A 16811-nucleotide genomic window follows, 5' to 3' on the forward strand; every position below is an offset into this window, starting at 1 on the left:
CTTCTCTCTAGCCCCAACCCAGGGGTCTTTCTAGAAAGCAACCCTTTACAAGTTGCATAGCCATGAGAGAGACTAAGAAGGCAGAGGGGAAGAAGTAAAAACAGAAAAATGTGATATGAGGACCTCATTTGGACCCTCAAACAAACAAAACAAAAAAAAAAAAAAAGGAGACTTGAATAAGGAGAACGGGGAGGTTTCAGAGGATGTTGTTTGGTGACCAGTATCATATAGATGGCACTATATAGTACTGTATAGATAGGTGTTCCAGTTCAGATCACTGTCTTGTGTCTACACGACATGGTAACATTGAGGGATTATATGAGAGCCATGCTGTCATTGTAACTTTGCTGTAAATAAAAAACAAGTAGCCTTTGAAAATTGATGAGTTATTTTAGCAGTTTTTGCAAAAAGTTTGTTGGTAGTTATTTAAGAATATAGAAAAGTTCTTTGCATACAGACTTTTCAATCATTTGTGGAGTATGGAGAATCCAAAGCCCATTAAGACACTTGATCAAGAATGAAAGTGGGAGGGTGGGGGTGGGGCTGGAAAGATGGCTTAGGGGTTAAGAGCACTGAATACTCTTCCAGAAGACATGGTTCAAATCCCAGCCCCACGTGGCAACTCACAACTATCTGTAGCTCCATGATCTGATACCCTCACACAGACAACACATGCAGACAAAACACCAATGCACATAAAATAAAAGTAAGTATGTGTTTAAAAAGAAAAGGAATGAAAGTGGAATTGCTTTGATGCTAGGGACAGCTACTGGATTTGAAGTAAATACTGAGTTAAAATGTTGTATCTAGACGATTACAGCTATATATGCAATATAATATTCCAGTTTATCCAAATATCCCTTTTCATAAGTGAAGGGCTTAGCTATAGTTGTCCAATTGGAGATCTTCTTGGTGGTGTAGGAAGCCAGATTACATAACTTGTGATAGTGTGGTTTTTCTTACCATGCTTTTGGGGTCTCTGTCTCTCTATCTGTAGACCTTTATTTTCTCTTTGCCAGAGAAACAGAACTACTAACATTTCCTGAAGGATTTCACCTTCCTAAGGCTTTTCTTTTTTTTGCCCCTTGGCCCTGGATATATGATGCTGTAGAACAGAGTGCACAAATCAGTCTACTCATGTGAGCAAAAATGGAAATGTGCTTGAATAGTTTGTATATTTGAGACAGTTGGGAAGGTGGAGGATTAGAAGCACTTGGAAATACTGCTGGGGTTTCTGTAAACTTTGCTTCCCTTTAAAAATGGTGTACAGTTCTTTGCTTCCTTCTCTTTCACCTCCTTCTGTTCATTTTCCTTCTCAAGCTAAAGTGGTTTAGTGGAAAAGTATAAATTTCAGTTAAAGTCTACTTGAACTGGTCCCATTCCTGAGACATGGTATGTTGAGAGCTCAGCACTATGCAGACTCTCCTCATGGAAAGCAACTTTTTGAAGAACTTAGTATTCCGTGCTTTCTGCTAAAGAATAGCAAGATAGAAGATGAGTCAGTTATACAAAGGTCCTAAAAAGGTCTGTTCTGAGACCCAGGCAATTAAGTATAATAGCATTATAATACAGAGATATGCTCCATGCTGATATAGCATCTATTGCACCACTTAAGAGTGTGTACATATTCTTGAAGTAAGCACTGAGCTCCTGTCAGACTTATTAAAAGCAGGTTTGGGAGTTTAATTGAAAAAGTTGATACTGACTTAGAGTTATTCATAATCTAGAAGAGAAAAAAATAAGCTAACAAAGTATTGTTAGCAGATATGTGCCAGGGTGGTTTGAAGCTACCTAAAACCTAGCCACGGATTACTTGCCTAGAGAGACGAGAAAACAAGTGGCTTTGAGCTTGGGTGTAAAGGGAAGAAGCTAAGGGATAGAAGGTAAGCAAACAGATGAGGGAAGATAATTGTCCAGAATATACAAAGCCCAGTGTAGTTTGGGTTTATGTGAATGAGCAACCTGGGATAAGGTAGTGTGCAAAGAGTTTAACAAAAGCTGCTAGTGTCACACCCAGAAGTTAAGAGTCCCTTCTGTAAGCATCCAACTGTAGCAGAGGTTTTAAGTAGAGTGTGTTAATTACCAGTGATTTAAAAGCCATTATAGCATGAACATTTAATCATAAATTACCTTCTCACAGCTGTTGTTTCCTTGTACTTAAGTTTGGGGGTAATTTTAAGGGTTAGGTTTGAGGGAAACGAAAAGATTGATACCGTAATAAATCTAAGTTAGCACTTCTCTTACTTTAACCATCCCCCGTAGAAGGTAGCTGGATGAGTACTAGACCTTAAGCTGCCTTAATGCCTTTTATATTGGAAGAATTACAGGTTCTTTGTGTTTTACAAGTATTTATTTTAGTGAAATGAACTATAATTTCAGAATGGTTACGTAGATTTTTAAATAGGGTCTCCGACAACTATGAAGTAATTTGCACAGCAGATTGGATTGCTTTAATGTCTTGTTTCTTGGAGGGAGACTTGATTTATTAGGTTTATTTGCATCTGAAACTATTTGCCTAGAGTCCTTGTAGTTTAAAAGGTAGTTTTGCATCCCCTATGGAAGAAAAAGATTCTGATTACATCCAACTCACTGTATAATGTTTTTAACATATTACAGCTTACTGTAAAAAATAGGCTAAATGACTTGCTGACAATGTAAAGCTGCAAGCCTTGCCTGCACCTCAAGGCTAAGACATTTGGCTGCAGGTTATCATACTGGTCTATAAGTTGGTATTTGTTTTCCAGAGTTTGAACCACTTGTAGCATTCTTAAAATGATTATTGAATTTCTCAGTTGTAGAAAAATTATAATTCTACTTTCTGGTACCCAAATAGTGTGTTTTAGAGCCTAGAAGACATTTCAGGTATTCAGAATGACAGCTTTGAATTGACCAGTCACCTACTGTTTCTTTTTTCTTTTTCTTTCTTTCGAGACAGGGTTCCTCCTTGTAGACCAGGCTGGCCTCGAGCTCACAGTGATCCACTAGCCTCTGCCTTCCTGGTGCTGGGATTAAAAGCAAGTGCCAGCACACCCGGCCACCTGCTGTTTTCTTAGCCGTGGAAATCTGTGGCTGTGGCTGACCTGAAGGACATGTAATAATGTGTATGTGGTATATGTGAAGCCCATGGCCTCCCCTGAAGGCATCCTGTTTAAAAATGATGTCTGCAAACCCCAGATGCTCAGAGAAATGTACAGGGAAGTTGACAGCTCTGTTGAGGAGAGGCTCCTTGGTGCTGTTGTTGGTAGATAGCCTAATGGGTTTGTGTCTTCATATCCCAGGGCAGGGTGGGTATTGGCTTCCTTGCAGGAACATACTTTTCTCTTCTCCTCCCCCTCCCTCCATATCTGAAGCTGAAATTGTGGGGCCGACTGCATTCTTTTTTTTTTCTTTTCTTTTCTTTCTTTCTTTCTTTTTTTTTTTTTTACCAGCAGTGGTTTTTAATTAATTAATTATTTTTATTTTATGTACATTGGTGGTTTGTCTGTTTGAGATAGTCAGATCCTGGAGTTACAGAGCCTGGCAATTGTGAGCTGCCATGTGGGTGCTGGGAATTGAACCCCAGTTCTCTGGAAGAGCAACCAGTCCTCTTAACCCCTGAGCCATCTCTTCAGTCCCTACCAGCCATTTTTATTTTGCTGCATGTGCACATATTTTATGACTAGAGCTAAATGAACTTTTTAAAAAAAAATCTCATTTTTATTATGACTTAAGCCAAATTAATTTAGCTGTGATTCTACTCTGCTCTAACATAATTTACTGAAGTTCCATAACAGAACCTGAGTAGCCCAAAAACTGTCTTTACTTTAGTCTGCATTCTGGGTCTCCTGGAATTTGGTATGTAGATCAGGCTGGCCTCAAATTCAGAGCTTCCCCAGTGCCGGGACACCCAGCTGTACACTTTTACGTGTTACCTGTAAGGCAATAGGAGAAATGAAGGATAAAAATGTTTTGTTTTTCTAGATAGAGTTTCTCTGTGTAATCTTAATCCTGGCTCTTCTGGAACTTACTCTGTAGACCAGGCTGGCCTCGTACTCAGAGATCTGCCTGCCTCTGCCTTCTGAATGCTGGGATTAAAGATGTGTGACAAGGGGCTGGAAACATGGCTCGGTGGTTAGGACCACTGACTGTTCTTCCAAAGGACCTGAGTTCAATTCCCAGCACCCACGTGACAGCTCAAAACTGTCTGTAACCCCAAGATCTGACACCTTTCACAGACACACATGCAAAACACTAATACACATTAAAAATGCATATGTGGCAAGAAAAGGTTTCTAATTCAGTAGTTAGAGTTTGAAAACGGTTTTACAGAGCACAGTGACTCTTCTTGAATAATTTAGAATGGGTGTACAATTTCTTTCTTTTCGGTTTTTCGAGACAGGGTCTCTCTGTGTACCCTTGGCTGTCCTAGACTCGCTTTGTAGACCAGGCTAGCCTCCAACTCAAAGCAATCTGCCTGCCTCACCACCACCCCACCCCACCCCCAGCACTGGGATTAAAGGTGTGCACCACCACACCTGGCGGGAAGAAATTGAACGATTGAAGAAAGTTGTTAGTGGAAGAAGGAACTGCTATTTAATACAGAGGGAACTATAGAGAGTTTTTAAAGGAGGAAAGCAGAAAATTGATACTCCAAGGAAGGGTCACAGTCAAATATGGTAGAGATTTTAAATTACCCTTGTGTCGTAGCTGGTTTTAATACGAAGTCATGAGTCTTATAGGCTGTTTGGTACTTAAGGTACAGTGGGATCAGAAATCAGGTTAATTCAAGAGAAAACAAAATTGTGCTGGCTAAGAGCCAGGGCCATTCATATGTGTGGGTGCTGTTGCTGGAGTGGACAACCAGCTCATGACACTTACTTAGTTCATTCAGTATGGCTTTAACCAGGCACGTTTGCAGAGAACAATATTCATTCACTTTCATTCTCACTATCTCTTCCCCCTCCTCTCCCTCCCTTCCCCCTTTCATTTGGGTTTTGTTGTTGTTTGCTGGCCTCGAACTCACAGCGATGCTCCGGCCCCTGCCTCCCTGAGGGCTGTGGTTACAGGTGTGGGCCACCACACCCAGCTGAGAAATGTTTTCTTTATATAAAGAAAATATGTTATCTATATAAACTATTTTCTAGTAATTGTGTTTGATTTATAAAATTGTATTTGCAGACTTGGACAGATGGCTCAGCGGTTAAGAGCTCTGGCTGCTCTTCCTGAGGTCCTGAGGACAATTCCTAGCACCCACATGGTGGCCCACAACTGTCTGTAATTCCAGATCCAGAGGATTCGACACACTCTCACAGACATACATACAGGCAAAACACCAATGCAAATAAAATAAATTAGTAAAAAACTAAAGTTGAAGCCGTGCACACGCCTCTAATCCCAGCACTTGGAAGGCACATTGATCACTGTGAGTTCAAGGTTATACTGCTCTACAAAGGGAGTCTAGGACAACCAAGGTTACACAGAGAAACCCTGTCTTGAAAAACAAAAACAACATAGTTTTAGTTTGCAAAAGTGTTTGGTCTGTTCAGTGCCCGTAGTACAGTGGATGTACTGTGATTCCCATCTGTTGTTAAGCCTTTTCGTCTACAGGAAGAATAGCTGCACATAAGTTCTTTCAGGCTTGGCATACCCGTATTTTTGGAATGGGGGCGGGGACAATCAGTGCTTCTCACAGGCATACCATTCTAGGTTTTCACATTCCATAGGTCATGAAATTGCTCTATAACATCACAAATTTGGGGTGGGTTGGGGCAGTTAGTTTGTAGCAAGTGTTGTCACTGTGTAGGGTTTGGGTGGGGAAAAGAGAGTGATGGGTTGCTTATAAGGTAACTGTCATTTAGGGACACCATAGAGCCACACATACAGAACATAGCATAAATATCAGTGCTTTTAGAAGCTGGGTCAATTTTAATGATTTATTTTTTCATATGCATTGGTGTTTTGTCTACATATGCCTGTGTGAGAGTGCCATATATATCCCTTGGAACTAGATTTATAAAGTTAATGAGCTGCTGTGTGGATACTGGGAAGTGAACTCAGGCCCCCTGGAAGAGTAGCCAGTGCTCTTAACTACTGAGCCATCTCCCCAGTCCAGAAGCTGGGTCAATTTTCATAGCATGCTAACCAATTTTAATTCCTTTTGGCTTGTATAACACAGCATACCATTACCTGCCCATGTACTGTTGTGTCTATGATAGGATGAATGGGCCACCATTTATTCTTTGCATGTATGAATTTTGTCCTGTCTGTAATGAAGCTTGTTGCCTGTGCTGAAGAATCAGAACATACTTCCTGACGTGTCAATTGCCTAACATTGGCACAAGTGTTTAGACATCTTACCTATTGACTTGCAGCGTGTGAGTAGTTCAGCAGGCTGGCCTTGCCTGGATTCTGCATCCTAGAGAAGCCAGAGAGCTAGAGGCTAGCTATGCTGTTAGGTGCACCTGGTCTTCACAGGTGGCTAGAAGGTTCAAGAGCTCCCTTTCTCTGTCGCTGTCCATCTCTGCTTTTCCTTCTATAAGATGACATTAGCACACTTAGGTGTCTTGCACAAAAATGACTCCATTTCTCATCTCCATGATACTTAAATCTCTGTTCTGATTCCCCAAATTCTGCCCACAACCCTACCCTCACCCAAGCTCTTCTCTCCACTGCCATTCCTGACTGCCTGCAGGTTCCTCATCTTTGCAGCCTTGATCTGTAGGAATGGATAACTTGAAATTCAGCAGAGTGGAGACCTTACCGCACATATGCAACCTCTTTTTGCCTGGTGACTTATTTGCTCTTTTTACTTGTCATGGAGAGGTATAAAGTGTAGCCTGGTAAAGGACACCACAAAACTTGGGTTTAGTATGGGGCCTCTGGGTGCCTGTGGTTCTGTCTATATGGAGTGTTTGACCTTGTGTTCATTTTCTTTGCAGTAGGCTTAATTGAAAGGACCCTCAAGTCAAGGTGCTTTTGCACACAATACCTCATGTAGCTCCGACTGGCCTCAAATTCATTAGGTTTAACAGCAGTGCTAGGGATCTACTCCAGGGCTTGGTGTATATAGGGAAAGCACACTACACCCCCAGCACTGACATTACTTTTGATACCTTGTGTATAGGTTAAAGTATATGGCAACTTTCACAAGACTGATTTATACTGCTTGATAATAATCCCTGCAAATGTTGGATTCTGTTCCTTTTATGTCTCTACAATGTTTTTATATTGTCTTTGCATCTGTATCCACATATATCTTTGTATCTATATTTTTTATCTGTGTCTTTGCAGCTATATTCCACTTTGAAGGAGTATGTTAGATGCTTGGTTGTTAAAATTAACAGCACCTTTTTGCCTAAAGATGAAGGTTTGGATGTTTGGAGTTGGAGGCAAAGCCTTAGTACACTCAGTACATTCATCTAGTGCAATGGTTGTCAACCTGTGGGTCACCACCCCTTTGGGCCTGTCAAACAGCCCTGTCATGGTTGCATGTCAGATTTTTTACACTATGATTCATAACACTAGCAAAATTACAATTATGAAGTAGCAACAAAAATAATTTTGTTTTTGGGGGGGTCACTACAACGGGAGGAACTGTATTAAAGGGTCTTAGCATTAGAAAGGCTGAGCAACACTGATCTAGAGCAATCTTGTGACTTAATCCTTGACATAGAGAACTGTCCTTTCAGGTTTCATGATCAAGGCCTGCGTTGTTAGAGGCTGATAGTATGCATTCTTTTCATTGTATCTTTACTGGAGCTATAAGCATCTGTCCTCTTTCTCTGTGTCAAGGGATTCCCCAGTACGTATGTTTGCTTAGCAGTCAGCATGTCTTGCATGAGGAAATATTGGAACTAAGTGAGAAGGCAGTGCTGTTCCATCCAGGTCCTCTCCTTAGGACATTTTCTCCGGCCAGCTTGGCTATGTTCTAGCAGCCAGTTGCTTCACGTTACTAAGAACCCATTTGAATGTTCCCATTTGGGATTTGGAACCGACTAGCTAGGAAATTTTCATACTAGCATTAACAGGTGTCCTGTCTCACCCAAGCATCACATGCACAGTTTCCTCTATCAAGGTCAATAGTGGTCAATAACATTTCATCCCAACCATCTCTACCTGGACACAAGCCATCCCCCTGCCCTGTATTCCCATGTTGGCTGCACCACTTGCCTTGTCATAGCTTGGAAATTACCTCCCTTAGGATATGTGTTATGTGACTGCAGAGGAGGGGATTCTGTGTGTAGAAACATTGGCTAGCATTCCTCCCCCCTAGTTTGGGTCTGTGAATGAATGGTCCTGTATTGAGAAAGTGTTTGCCACAATGAGAGAGGCTGTGTCAGCTGGAGATGGGCGCAGACGTGGCTGTTACAGCATAGTCAATGTATCACTTGTCTTGAGTTTTTTTTCAGTGACTTCATCCATTCCCTTGGGAGTATGTATGAACCACAGTTACCTTTTATTGCCCTATATGTGTTGTCCATGCCAATCACAGCTGCAGGGGAGCAGGCACCAGTTGGAATAATTAGATTGAGGAGTGAATGTGAATGTCACACTTCTTATTTCATTCTCTTTTCAGGGGATTACCAGTGTCCATTTAATAAAACGAGATTAGCCCTGTGCAGCGGACGTATTTGAGAGCTGTCACTATAATCATGACGGCTCAAAAGAAGCATTTTTAGCACCCCTATAAACTTATGTAAGGTGATTGCATAGGGCTGTGTACATGTGTACCACAAGTGCATGTGGCATCTCATTTTAAAGTTACACACACAACATTGGAACACTGTAGAGGAACAAAATCATGAAAGTACCAAGTGGCTAATGCTGTGTCTTGTGTTGAATGTTGTAGGAAACCTCGCATCAATTCTCAGCTGGTGGCACAGCAGGTGGCACAGCAGTATGCCACTCCACCTCCCCCTAAGAAGGAGAAGAAGGAGAAGGTGGAAAAGCCAGACAAAGAGAAACCTGAGAAAGACAAGGACATTAGCCCCAGTGTCACCAAGAAAAACACCAACAAGAAAACAAAGTAAGTTTCTGGGTACTACGTGTGGCATATTATTTTGCAGTTGGATAAGAGATTTTTAGTGATTGTATTTTTCTGGGTCTTTGCTTTACCCTTTTAGACCAAAGTCTGATATTCTGAAAGATCCTCCCAGTGAAGCTAACAGTATACAGTCTGCTAACGCTACAACAAAGACCAGCGAAACGAATCACATCTCAAGGTACGATAACTATAGGGAACTATTAAGTGTTGTTGATTTTAATCATAGTCAAAAGCCCAGGGTTACTGCACACTTACAGACTTTAGGAAAGAGATGCTAGAGGTCAGGCTGCTGACCTTTTTTGGACCATCTTGAACTGGCTCATCATCCATGGTCAAAAGCTATGCTGCTTGGTGGTGATTTCTCTTACTGTAAAGCGGTCAACGCAGCTACTGGGCAGCTTAGGTCCGCGGGCAGAGGACTAGGAAGGCTCATGTTGATGTTGTCACTTCTTAAGTGGCTTCCTTGGTATGTTTCAGGCCCCGGCTGAAGAACGTGGACAGGAGCACCGCACAGCAGTTGGCAGTAACTGTGGGCAACGTCACCGTCATTATCACAGACTTTAAGGAAAAGACTCGCTCCTCCTCTACATCCTCCTCCACAGTGACCTCCAGTGCAGGGTCAGAACAGCAGAACCAGAGCAGCTCGGGGTCAGAGAGCACAGACAAAGGCTCCTCCCGCTCCTCCACGCCAAAGGGCGATATGTCAGCAGTAAATGATGAATCTTTCTGAAATTGCACATGGAATTGTGAAACTATGAATCAGGGTATGAGATTCAAACCCTCCACCTGCCCATGCTGCTTGCGCCCTGGAGAGTCTTCTGTGGACGACCTTGTAGTGATGCTACCAGGAAAGGTTCTGCTTGCTGTGGGCATCTGGCTACCAAGGAATTTCGTACCCTGACAGTTACTCTTGACACTTTTATGTATTCCATTGTTTTATATGATTTTCCTAACAATCATTTATAATTGGATGTGCTCCTGAATCTACTTTTTATATAAAAAAAATCTGCTGTGCACAATTTTCCATGTACATTACAACTGGTTTTCTGGTTTCTGTTTTGTTGAAGAGGGTTGGGGGTGGGAGGGAACTTTTATTTATTGTGTTCACAGACTCCATCCTGTCAGCATATCCTCTTAAATTTAGTTCTTTCTTCCAGCTATACTCTGTACTATCAGTTTTGATATAACTATATATATAAATATAAAATTATATATAAAGGGTTATTTGAAACCAATCCATGGCAACGCTGGTGCTTGATACACTGTGAAGTGAATACAACATTGAACAGTTGACACAGATCTGGGACAGTCCCTTCTATGAAAGTGCTGAAATATAATTAAAATCAGTCTTACATGAAGTATGTTCCAACCTACATGGGAACTTGACTCTCTCATCTGTCTTTAAGAGTACTGGATGATATAAAAAATATATTTTTTAAAAAATGTGATCTCAAATTTAAAGACTGCTCCAGATAGCCTGCATTTGCGATGGGATAATTGACAAATCACAAGTGGTTCAGTTGGAGGGCTTTGACCATTCGGAAGTAACAAAACTAGCTCCAGAATGCCAAGTATTCGTGTAAATTATGGTTACATGTTAATGTTGCTGTTTTTATTAAGCACTCATGAAAATATGGTGTTCTGTATCTCGAATTCCGGCCTTTTTCCAGACCTCTGCTCATGCCTGAGGTATATCTAGCAGCTGTCTCTTAGTTCTAGGGTTGCGGTAGTGCATTTTTAATCCTCACCAAGTAGGGAAGCAGTCCTGTGTCTACTTCCCCTGTGATACTGCAGTGGTGGATTTTGTGATCATGGCCTGTTTGCCCCTCCCCTCCCCCACCCCTTCCAAATCCTCACTCTACCAATGCAGTTGATAGTTTGTTTTCTTCTTAAAACCTACTGTGGTTCATTTTACTAAACAAGGGTTATCAACCACACACCCAAATCTGACACAGAGCTCTTCCAATCTCTGAAGTGATTTCTCAGCTCCTTGTGTGGGAAAGGCCTGCATATGCGAATTGCAGGAAAAGCTCACCTCCCAGGAGAGTGAATATATAGGTGGTCTTTGTCTTCTCAACAAGAGAAAGCTTTGACTGAACTTTCAAATTTTTCTTTTCACTTTTTACCATTGGGGGCGGGGGGGGGGGGCAGGCAGGGGATAATCAAAGGCCACTGATAACAATTTATCACCCTATCTCACCTCAAGCTCGGGTGGTTCTGCTTTGCTCTTAGATTCAGGGTATCTCTATCTGACTTTACCTTCATATCCACTGAGTTTGTAGTCCTTAAGTCACTTTAAGCATGAGAACGTGGTGTTAACCTTCCTTTATTTTATCACACTCTAAGGACTCTTGGGAGAGCTTGTAAGAAGACACCACATCTTGGTGTTAAGAACCAGGTTTGCTTAATAACAGAACTGATTTCTATCTGTGGAGGCAACAAGTTAAGAACATTAACAGCTTGAATTGAGTAGCCAACAGGAACGGTTCCATTCACATTTACATTAAAACCAGTCATTTGATGCGCCGTAGTTCTGTCCGCAAAGGCAGTGCTATTTGTCAATGGGCTCCTGTTCTCAGACGCATGGACAATGCTCCCCTCTTTTTAAAACGGTGCTTGTGTCTGGGATGCAAGCTGTACTTACCTTTTTAAATACCTTTTTAAAGTATTTATTAATGAACCAAAGGAAATCAGGTGCTTTCTGTAAGCATCAGAATATATTAATACATAGTGATTTGACTATGAATTTTAAATCCACATTTTAATATTAGTGGGGTATTGCAAAGACATTCCTTCTAAAGTTTTAATATTCCTTTTATTAAGGGTCTCAGGGAGGGTTAATTAGTCAGCCATATTTATTTTCCAGAGGTATAAGGAATTGCTAAGTTTTTTAATTAACTTTTTAAAAAAAATTAAATGCCACCAAATTCATGTGGATTGCACTGCTCTTTGAACCAATAAGTGTTGGTATGCACTTTGTTCAGAAACACTGTGTACTTTTTCAAAATGAGTTTCATGTAAAGTGATTGGACCCCCTAGATTAGTGGAAAAGGCTGATTTGCCAGCTCCTCATGGGCTACTAATTCATTCATCGCCAGTGTCTTGGTTTTTCAGTTTTGCCTCCGTGATAAAATAAAAAATTGAGAGGTGAAGGGAGGGAAGGACCGCTTCAGAACAGGTGGAGTGAGCTTGCCTTGAGGCAGAATCTGCAGTGGCGGAGTCTAAGCAATCAGATGTTCCCAGCCGCCCTGTCACAGCTGTCAGGGACGCTGTTGGGGTGGAGAGGTGCTAGGTGCTACACGATGACATCCTCAGGCATGCATTCTGGAAATGGAATTCCTATTAGCTTCCTACATTTACAGTTTGCCCTACTACTCAGTGGGTAAAAACACTAGTGTAGCTTATAAAGAGACATTAAGAGGACCAGATATACTTGGTATTCAGTGGCACAGAAAGCAGATTAAAACAAAAAGCACAGTGTTAAGGCTTGCAGATTTCCCGTATGGTGAGTATGTGCTCTTTCACACTCATGTGCACACGCACAGAGCTGACCTGACATGCTCTGCCCGAGTCATGCAGTTGGGAGGGATAATAAAAAGACATCTTGACACCCATGAAAATATTTTAATCAAAACCTTTTAGCTTGGATCTGGATGCTTCAAAACATTGGCAGAAGCTTCTGTGAGTTTAGCTCCACTAAGATGTCTCGCCTGCCTTACGAAGACCATTCTCAGTCTACATTTTAAAGCTACCGTATCTTAAATTATTGAGAATTTATTAATTGCTGAATATATAATAACCTTTGCTTGTATGTTACCGAAAATGGTTTAAGAGCCAACATTTAGAGTGTGACAATGGAGCTGAACAGTTTCTAACGCGCAAGCAGTTCTGTTCTTGTGTATGACTTGTAACCTTAATTTACTGTGTAAAGATGGTTACATTATTTCCTTAGCTTTGTTTGTTGGAGACAGATAGCGAATGCTTGTTAAGTATGTCAGAACATAATCTTCCCTTGTGAACTTTTGTTAATGTCTTATACGAGCTCTATTTTCCATTTGCCCAGAAAGATGGCTTGTATAACGCTTTGGAAGTTTCTGCTCCGTCCGTCTTAGAGCTGACAGTCTGTTAGGTTTGTTTTCTCTTCATGCTAAAGTGTCGGTGGTTTTGTGAACTGGTCAGAAATTCACAGGTCTTAAATGTTTGGGGGAAATTTATATTGGACACTGCTCTTTGTCTAGCAAATAAAAGATGTTAATATATTCCTGTTATTGGCATGTGCACGACTATGTTATTAGAAGCCACTTTATCATTTTCCTGCTTTAAATAGAAATGTCTATTTATGAATTCTGCTTGTAGTTTTTTCACAAATAAAATAGTAAAATTTACATTGGAGATGATTTTTGTTGTTCCATAGATTTTAGCCCTTAGAAAAGTATAGTTTCATTTCCCCCCCCCCTCACCCCCCATGTTTCCAGGGGGAATAGAAAGCATATTTCCTTCAGTACTTGAGTTACCACAGCTAGCTGAAGTCATTTTGATGTCTTAGTGTGCAGATCACATAGTACAAGAAAAAATCAAAATTTGGAAGAAAGTGTCTGTGCTCCTTTCAGATAGGCTATGGTGATCTAAAGGAAGGAACTGGAAGTGTCTTCGAGTGTTTGAAAGCCCTGGGACAACCCCTGCTCTTGCCAGAGCTCGTTAAGCCTGTTGTAACTGGATGGAGTGAAGCACCACGCCTAGTCCACGAGCCCCAGAAGCAGTGCTGGCTGCTTCCCTGCTGCTGCTTGGGGCCTGCCTTGAGGATTCATCCTGAGGACTCCTTGTCTGGCTCTGCGCTTGAGCTGACATTGAAGGGAACAGTGCAAACAGAGGCTTGCCTTGAAGAAACGCTTACCCAATGGTGCAGAAAAGTTCTCTGTTCCCTCATCCCATGCTTTTTGAGGGACTTGCAGGTCCTTTGTGGGGATCCACGCTAATAGTGGTAGTGGAACACCTGGGTGACTGGAACCTCTGTGACATGTTTGAGCACTAGGCTGCAGGAAAAGATTATTGACTTTGTGGTCTAAGAGGCCAAAGCTGCTGCTCAGCTAAATTTTTCATGGACACTAGCTGTCCTGACCTGAGAACATCTTGCCAGGGAATTGCACAAAGCCAGAGTGTTAAAAGGCAGGCAGCACCTGACCAGCCAACTCTTGCCTGGAGCAGAAGCCAGTTGCCCCTTCACCTTGGAAATAAAAGCAAGACAGATGCAGAGCATTCCTAGAGGCAGGCTGGTAACTTCAGCCAAGCCCTGTTTGCTAGATATTAAAGGAAGCCGTAGCCTAGTCTAGAAGGGAACGATGGTCTTACAGGAAAGGCTCTGATTTTTTTCTAGAAAGGCCATAGGTCAACCCTGGAATACACACAGAATACACTGAAATACACTATGGGGTATAGGCAGACAGAGAAGTGAAAAGTATACAGGTAGTGATCTGCTTAGCATTAATCACAGGGGCGGGTGGGTGGAGTGGTTCTATAAGGAAGGTATCAGGGCTTTAGTTTTGGCCATGTGTTCACAGTGCAGATGGAGAGGGAAATAGACACGACAGTAGACTACAATACCGATGCTCTCATAGCCCTCTGGTGCTGGAGGTTGAACATCTTGTACATGCCAGGCAAGTTCTGCTGAGTTGTGTTCCCAGACCATTTTTTGAAGTTTTATTTTTTAGATGGTTTCTCCAGATTTTCCAGACAAATTTTGAACTTTGGATCCTCGTGCTCTGGCCTCTAGAGAAGCTAGGATTTTAAGCTGTCACCACCAGACCTCGTTACAGGTGCCTTTGACCTAGACCTGCAGGGCAGGCACGTAGCCTGCTACAGCTCCTCATCATGTGCTCATAGGAGACATCACTAGTCAATCCCTTACTTTTTACAGAACTGAATTTAGAGCCAGACTTTGCCAACACAGACCCATGTTTTCCTAATGTAGAATACATTTGTTATTTCCGCCCTGGGCAGAACTCACTCATTTTTTTTAGTCAACATTTGAGTCACTGAAGCTAGGCAGCCAAGGAGGCCAGCCAAGAGGCTTGGAGGATTCAAGAAGGGAAAAATACCCAGAACCTCACTCTTCAAAGAACCCAACTCCCTCTAGAACATAGCCAGATTGGAAGATTCCTGGTACTGCCAAGATTGAGCCCCGCATCCTCAAGGGCAACCCCAGACTCTTGACCCAAGGGCCTTGCAGTCCTCAGTGCCACCATGTAGTCCTGGGCAGGACCAACCCAAGGTGTTAGTCTCAGCCATAAATCACAAGCCAGATCACTGAATGGATGGATGTCACTGCTGAAAGTGAAGGAAGCCCTTGTGGAGTAGATGGAGCTAAGAGAGACTCACCTCCAAGGATTGAGTGATCTTGGCCAAGTCAGCCTCACAGGCATGTTGTCTTTGCTAAAACAGAATTTGCACTCTGGCCTTGGTCGTTTGCCAGGTCAGTAGCTGATGCCCTGAGAAGTGAGTTCTGAATTTGCATTCTTATCTTCACTGATACAAGAGCTTGTTTTACGATTGGTGTAATGTGCTTTTTTAGCTGGTAGTATTTTTCCTGGCCCTGAGGCAGGAGCAGTTGGTTAATCCGGGGGAGGCTTTGACAGCTGCTCTGTATTTCTGTGGCCACAGCGTTATATCCAGTGTGGCTTTCCATTAAAAGTTTGAGTTTTCAATGATCTTCATTGTCTTGTTAATTTTTGGTCTGGTTGTCAGTGTTCCTGGTTTTATTTCGTTTTTGTTTTGTTTTGTTTGAGACAGGGTTTGGTTTCTTACCAGTGTGTATTTGTTGAACAAAGCGATGGGTTTTGTAATGACTTTTTTGAAACATTAAAAAAAAATTAGTTTTAAGTTTTTGAGGTTTCTGATATATAGTGTGTTTTGGTGCCCCCGCCACTTTTATTCCCTCCCATTCCTGCTGACCTCTTTCTTCTGTTAGCTACCCTACCCCTTGTCCCAGCTGCTGTGTTTATGATTGCCCCAGACACACCATGTCTAAAGGACAGCATTTTATAGTACTCCTTTCCATCCTCCGGCTCTCATATCCTGTCTGCCTCTGCCTCCATGTCCCTTGGCCTCTGGGTGATAGCAGCAGGTTGTATGTCTGTTTTCAGAGCTCCTGCACTAACCCTCTTCCCAAACAGTCCCTCTTCTAGTGCGTGTGTATGTGTGTGTCTGTGTGTCTGTGTCTGTGTAAACTACATTCCACAAATTTAATATGTTTCTCTCCACATGAGAGAAAACATGCAATGCGTTTCTTTCTGGGTCCAGTTTATATTGCTTGACGTGACCTCCACTTCCATCCATTTTTCTGCAGATGACGTCGTCATTTCATTCTTCTTGGGACTCCATTCTGTTAACCTTCTCTCCCCCTTTATAATTCTGAAGAGGCGTTAGCAATCTAAGTACCTGCCATCATAGAACCATGGAAGATTAACCCACAGGAGTTGCTGAGGGTTGAACTCAAGGCTCCATGCATGCTAGACAAGCACTGCACCAATCAAGCCACCTCCCAGCCTACCCGTAAGCGTGAAGTAGGACGGTAACTGCTAGAGCAGCCAACATTCTGAAAAGTCCTGCAGAAGAAGAACCATTCCCCTTTCTTCACCTGGCACGCTCTCTCTCTCTCTCTCTCTCTCTCTCTCTCTCTCTCTCTCTCTCTCTCTCTATATATATATATATATATATATATATATATATATATATATATATAATTTATTTATTATGTATACAGTGCTCTGCCTGCTTGTACCCCTGCAAGCCA

At 42.0% G+C, this 16811-nt stretch overlaps 1 protein-coding gene across 1 annotated transcript in view; it reads left to right on the top strand.

Annotated features, from left to right (window-relative positions):
• Window positions 1-13407, top strand: part of RYBP (RING1 and YY1 binding protein) — a 53550-nt gene extending 40143 nt beyond the window's left edge. The window contains exons 3-5 of the mRNA XM_084764918.1: window positions 8828-9004; window positions 9102-9200; window positions 9500-13407. Coding sequence (XP_084621044.1) covers window positions 8828-9004; window positions 9102-9200; window positions 9500-9752 — 529 coding nt within the window. The 3' untranslated portion in view covers window positions 9753-13407. The remainder of the gene's footprint in view (window positions 1-8827; window positions 9005-9101; window positions 9201-9499) is intronic.
• Window positions 13408-16811: the final 3404 nt, after the last annotated feature.

Source organism: Acomys minous, assembly GCF_964271855.1.
Source record: "Acomys minous genome assembly, chromosome: 17".
Taxonomy (NCBI): Eukaryota; Metazoa; Chordata; class Mammalia; order Rodentia; family Muridae; genus Acomys; species Acomys minous.